This window comes from Ascidia mentula, chromosome 7, assembly GCF_947561715.1.
Source record: "Ascidia mentula chromosome 7, kaAscMent1.1, whole genome shotgun sequence".
NCBI classification, from domain to species: domain Eukaryota; kingdom Metazoa; phylum Chordata; class Ascidiacea; order Phlebobranchia; family Ascidiidae; genus Ascidia; species Ascidia mentula.
In genome coordinates this window covers 2,275,782-2,281,781 of record NC_138572.1, presented here as the reverse complement: position 1 = coordinate 2,281,781, position 6,000 = coordinate 2,275,782, and the positions used below count along the sequence as shown (strand labels likewise).

Genomic DNA, 6,000 nt, shown 5'->3' with positions numbered 1-6,000 from the left:
TTCACGTCTTTGTCACAAAAAAACATTAGTTCATTTAATCACTTGAGGTGCATGATTGGAGTTGATTGTTTATCTTTTAATCATTAGCATTGCTACATAGGAACCGGAACGCATTCATCTGTCGAGGGAGCAATCACACGACATGATCATAGGATTCGATTCCTATGTTGTAATGTAGCCTACTTCAGGCACTGGTAATTTGGCAAGCAAAATTATTTAATTCAAATCGATATCAAATAATAACATATCTGAGAACATCATCAAACCCTTGAAATATCCCAAACATAAATTAGCAAATTCAAATATTTTATTTCTTTTTGCGCACCGTGCTATGGAAATAAACGACTTTTGCTGACAAAATAAGCATGTATAGATTTCTACGTAACATATGTAGAACAAATTTGATCAAACTAACGGCGAAACAAGGAAGAAAGCGAATGGAACACTTGTTGCGGGAAGTGAAAAAGAACACAATAAAGCTTGGATAAAGTAGAGTACGCGAAAAAAAGGACAACAGTCATTAATCCTTAAAGTACGTATCTATATGGCTTTCAAACTCGAATAAATTGATTGTAAGAAAATGGATTAGTATTAAAACGTCGATACGTTAGTAGTTATGGAAAAACAATCAACAGATTATCGTGCAAAAATAAATAGATTATAAATTAAAGAAATTGTAATGACATTTTTAAATAGCGATAAATGTTCAAAGAATTTTGAAAAAAAAGCTATTTCAAGCTTAAGCAGGCAAAAATTACAAAGAGCATCCACTTGTTGTCATCACCCTCCTTGTGCGGAATCACAAACTGCCCGATTGGCCTCAAAAGCAGACGTAGCACCCTAAACCTCGCGGAACTGCTGGGCAGTAAGAGAGTTCACTTTCCAGTACGAAGCGTCTTCATGAAGGTCATCCTTAAACCGTTCTGAAGAGTTCTTCCAATGCTGCTCCTCCTTCTTCGAGATGAACTTATTGAGTTGGAGGAGTCCATGTCGGAGGAAGAGCTACTGCTTGTGCTGACTCTGCTCACGGGTCGTTGCTCCTCCTGACAAGACTGGCTCTTGGGACGCCCTTTGATCCAATCGACAATGCTCTTTCTTCTTTTGCCAAATGAAGACTTGCGTTTCGTTTGGGTCCTGGGAACCGCAAAAGTTATCGACAAGTCCCCATCTTCCACAAAGATTCGGTCCTCCGGAGCAGATAAACGCTCCAGAGCCTCGATTTCAACACCTCGAAGCAACACGGACTCGGATGCAGGCGACTTTGACTCGTGACTTCCTCCGACGCAGTTGTCAATCAAAGTAGAACCAGTCATTACGTGAATGAACTCGCTTAGACTCACTAGGCCGTCGCCATCTTTATCAGCCTCATGCATCATTTCCTGCAATAAAAATTTACCTGGTAAATTATACGTCACTATAAATTTATGCACTAAGTTTGGTTTACCCACAAAAAAACAATATTTTTTGGTACCGGAGAGTATCAACACATATTAAATTCACGATATTTTCCGGGTTAGTCACTTATGCATTATCTCTCTTAGTCATTGTTTTGTTTGTAGATTGGCGAAATGTCACATATTAACGCATGTCTGGAATGCATAACGAACCTGTAAGTCATCGTCGGTGACTTTTTCGCCGAGGCGAGATAGCAATGCGCGGAGTTCTTCGGGTGAAATAAAACCGTCGCCGTCCTTGTCAAACTGTCGGAATACGCGGTTGATTTCGTCCTCAGAGACGCAATCCTGTAAAAATACAAAAGAACGATAAATCTCAAAAGAAGAAATTCATGCTATGGGCATTCGTTGTGATGTGATTGGCCGCAAATTACTCATCAATCACAAGATTGACGTTGGTTAAAAATATTCCCTTCACCCGCTGCGCCACAGAATTCTTAATGCATCTGGTATTGCGTCATTGCGATGCGTGACGTTCAGCGCAACGATGTTCGATCTTACCCTACTTATCACCCTAGGCTGTTGCACAGTTACGTTGACGTTTTGTATCCCACTCAATGCGCTGGTTATCGATTAGACTGATATCATCAAGTGCGTCGCTACAGACACTTATATGTGCCACGTTAACAACTTACCTTGGCAATGGTTGCCATCGTGGCGAGGAAATCGTGAAAATCAATGCATCTGGTAACACCAGAGATATTGTCTTGCACGTCCACGAAGTTGGACACCACGGCGAATATTTCTTTCTCTGTCATTTGCATGCCGATGGAACACACCACAGTCGAAAGGTCCTAAAAAACGCGTGAAGCAAGATTATACAAACGTGCGTCCGGCTTAGTTTCTCATCACTATGTACCCCCAGATGCATTAAACATTTATGTACTTTATCATTGAAAAGCTTGGATACCTATACAAAATTAGTTCGTGTCACTTAACCGCCGCTGTATGGCAGGAAGTATCAAGAGTTTTGCGTATACCTTAACAGTAACAAAATGCAGTTTTGGCCGCATTTAGATCGGAAAATATCATTTTAGCACGTCACCATTATCTACTGGGACACAGTATATTTTAAGACGTAATTTGTCCACTTACCCTTATCGTGATCTTTCCAATGTTTTTTCTGTCCAGCATCTGGAAAGCTTGTTTGTATTCTAGGAGCAAATCCTCAGGCATGTATTTTTCCATTTCCTGCGTAAGTAAATAAACGGAAAGCGTTAAAATTCGCCTGTGCTTCGTCCGTCAATCTTTCTATTTCGAGGTTTGGCTCCGCAAGAATCCAATACTAACTAGTTTACACACTATATACGATTAAGATGCAGTAAAACAGCGCAAGCCATCGATTTCAATCTTGCATTACGTGTGTTGAGGTACCGCATTGGGACCACAAGCTAGAAGTTAAAAGCCGATGATTGCTTAACAACATTTGTTCTCCCTTGGACATAGTCGATCTACTTGGTATCGATCGTTGCACGCAACGCATTTAAATCAGAACTCGGCTAAAGGCAACTTTCGACCGCTTTTTGTGAAATTAAAATGTTTCCAATTCTTACCTGGCTGAAACCGCACTCGGCATCTGCGTTTAAATCCAGTTCGTGGCTTGTACTGACCATGTCTATCATATTTATGGGTCTTGCCTTTTATCTTCTTGAACGGCAACGGTTTGTGGCTGACTGCAAATTTGTGCGTCCTGCTGCGCCTTCGCACTCTATATATACCTCTCTAATCTCCTGTCTACCCTTTTTCCTTTTCCTACACAAAAGGGCAACTCGTGAACAGAAAATTTTGGCGGCGGGGTATCGATTTTTGACTTGTGGAGACGCAGAAAATTCAGACAAGCACTGTTGCCCAGCGGGGTTAACACGTTGCTGTTTGGTGAAGTGGTTAACATCGCAACGGACAGATTTACAACATGTTACACAATTTTTAAAACAATCTGTCTTGTTACGGTCGTATTGCCTCGTTAGGTTGCCTTATGTAACCGACGAATGGGGTTTAGACAAAAAAATGCTTTGTAAGATAAATTGAGTTTTTGTTTAAGAGGGCACGTGCTCTGTTATCTAACATCTTACATTACGAAACATCTTCAATTTCGTGGCTGTCAAAAGTAAAAAAAGACGAACAGAGTGCAAGTATGTGTGTTTAATTATCAGCACTGAAGACAAAAGTTCGCTTACAAAGCGGTAAACTTTTTTAAAACAAATGCTTTTGTCCGAACGGAGTGGGTCACGCCTGCCAATCTCGACTGTACATTTTTATCACCTCCCACGTGTTACGTATACCACAAATATCAACAATACAGAGACGAAAATACACTACACGAATTCCTTCCAATACTTTATCAAGACATCTGATGATTATCATTGAGGGCTGCAGACAGGTGTACGCACTGTTTCGATATGTTAGGTCTCATCAGTGCAGCTGTTGCCTTTGGCAACTCTCAATGATTATGAGAGCTTGTTTGGCTGGGAACATATGTTTCCCAACAACATGAAACTTGTGTACGTTTCCACTGCATTTAAGCGCAAAGATCATGAAACTTGAGTCTTGTCCTATTGACACCATTGCAAAGGATGGTCTCATTCCGCGACGGAAGGACAACTGCATATGGAAAGGCCAAACTGTTGTAAACAGCCTTCGAGAAAGATATTTAAAGCGAACAGACCATGAAAGAAGTCATCAACCCGATGCAAAGGGATAATCGCATTTATTTAAACACGATAGTCGTCTTGGTGTGGTTAAAGGGGCGTTTCGATTTACCCTTTAATTTCGTAGAATGCCATAATACACACGAGGATTGTTTCCTGTTTACCATGTGCAAGACGACCTTCGCTCCCGACTCTGTTGTGACTGACTATGGTTTACAGAGCAACAGAAAAATGCAAAATCTCAAATGTTCCATCAGATTTGGTCAAATACCCATGCGCTCTATACACAAAACGTACCACAATTTTGGACGCAAATCATATGAACATATGACACAACAACAACGTCAAAATGTTTGACTACCTCCGCTCAGCAATATATCCATGTAAACTAAGTATTCCAAGCGTGAAACTACAAATTATGTCTGATTATGAATATTGATAGTTTGGCTTACGTTAACCAACGTAACGTTATAGATTAGCTAATTTGGAGTACAATATGGACACGAAACCTTTTATATTTCTCATGTATTTTATCGGTACATTTTTGTTTACGAATGTAATGTCAAAATTACATAATTAATAACTTTGTTACAGGCGACTATACCAACAAAATGACTTTAACCAAAAAACAGAATCGTACAGTGTATAGAAATCAAATAGACATAGTGACTTTTTTCGCATATTGTTCTGGCCGAACTGGAAAACACCGTTCGCTTTTTGTCAGGATTTGGGAAAAATTATATGTAACGGTCGTATGGTATGACGGAATGCACAGGATATCTCCCTAACCCGATGTCCCGTCCCAACAGGTTACAGTTTCGCGGTGGAAGCACTCCACTAATATAGAATCAAACACACGGCCTCGCCACATACGCGATCTGAAATAAAACATATTTGGATTTTGATCAGGTTATCCTCACCACAATTTGCATAGCGAGGCAATCCCTGCGATCGCACAAATGCAAAAGCATAACAACAACACGAGTAAATGACAGTGGTGTTACGTAATAGTGAAACGACCTGCGAAATGCGTTGCCTCATTGCAAACTGTTGCAAATTGAATAGTGTTGTCCTTCTCTTTTTAGGAGGCAAACACCAGGTATATGATAGCGTTGTCGGCAAAACCGATATACACCGTTAATGTTGTTATAGTTGGTTAAACCAATGACGTACACACATAGACAACTTTCCGGAATGCCTCTTTGTCTTTTGAGCGCAACGCAGTGTGCAACCGAAACCCGACCAATTATCCCATTCTTCTATACCTGCGTCATACCAGACCGGAGTTTGGCAACCGCAAAACTTTAGGTGAAGGGATTGTTTTGATTCTTCAACGCAAACGACTCTGAACAATCGCCACTATCTGTTTTAAAGCAGTAAACACTTACAAAACCGACAGAAACACACGAGCGCACCGTAACTTTGAAACGTTTTTTTACATTACTTGTTTTCGAAGTGTGCTGGACGTTGCTATAAATATGCAACGAATTCATAATTTACATATACACAATAACAGTGGGTAAAAGACCCACACATATCTCTGATAACGCGGCCCGCCAGCTATATACATATGTTTGATATTTCCCATGTGGGACAACTGCGGAAGAACATGGCATGACACGATGCACTTTGTTGGCAGAATAACGGCTTTTAATATCATTCAACAGCGGTTACGGGAAATGGTGGCAATGACCTAACTTGTTTTGGATCTATCGCTATGCGAAATGAAAACCACTTTTTTGTAACTAGCCGCTGTGATGAGAACGCCAGATGTAATTGTATGAGAACAAAAACCAGGAGTACAATGAACGCCAGGTTATTGCCGTTTCAATACAATGCCATAGGTTTTTTTACGTTCGCGTGCAAATGCCGAACAGGACACATGAACCCTCTTCACG

At 40.5% G+C, this 6,000-nt stretch overlaps 1 protein-coding gene across 1 annotated transcript; it reads right to left on the bottom strand.

The window, feature by feature from the left end:
- Positions 1 to 289: 289 nt before the first annotated feature.
- On the bottom strand, positions 290 to 3,134 carry LOC145908574 (uncharacterized). Its single transcript, XM_082995876.1, has 5 exons — positions 3,008 to 3,134; positions 2,550 to 2,645; positions 2,090 to 2,248; positions 1,608 to 1,742; positions 290 to 1,379 (listed from the first exon to the last, which is right to left on the bottom strand). The coding sequence occupies exons 1-5, from the start codon at positions 3,074 to 3,076 to the stop codon at positions 876 to 878; spliced, it is 963 nt and encodes a 320-aa protein (XP_082852002.1). The 5' UTR covers positions 3,077 to 3,134; the 3' UTR covers positions 290 to 875.
- Between the last annotated feature and the right edge of the window lie 2,866 nt (positions 3,135 to 6,000).

Coding starts and splice junctions, on each gene's coding strand:
- LOC145908574 (XM_082995876.1), bottom strand. CDS start 3,076: ATGATAGACATGGTCAGTACAAGCCACGAACTGGATTTAAACGCAGAT. Junction 2,249..2,549: donor TTGGAAAGATCACGATAAGG/GTAAGTGGACAA, acceptor CGCGTTTTTTAG/GACCTTTCGACTGTGGTGTG. Junction 1,743..2,089: donor CGATGGCAACCATTGCCAAG/GTAAGTTGTTAA, acceptor GTATTTTTACAG/GATTGCGTCTCTGAGGACGA.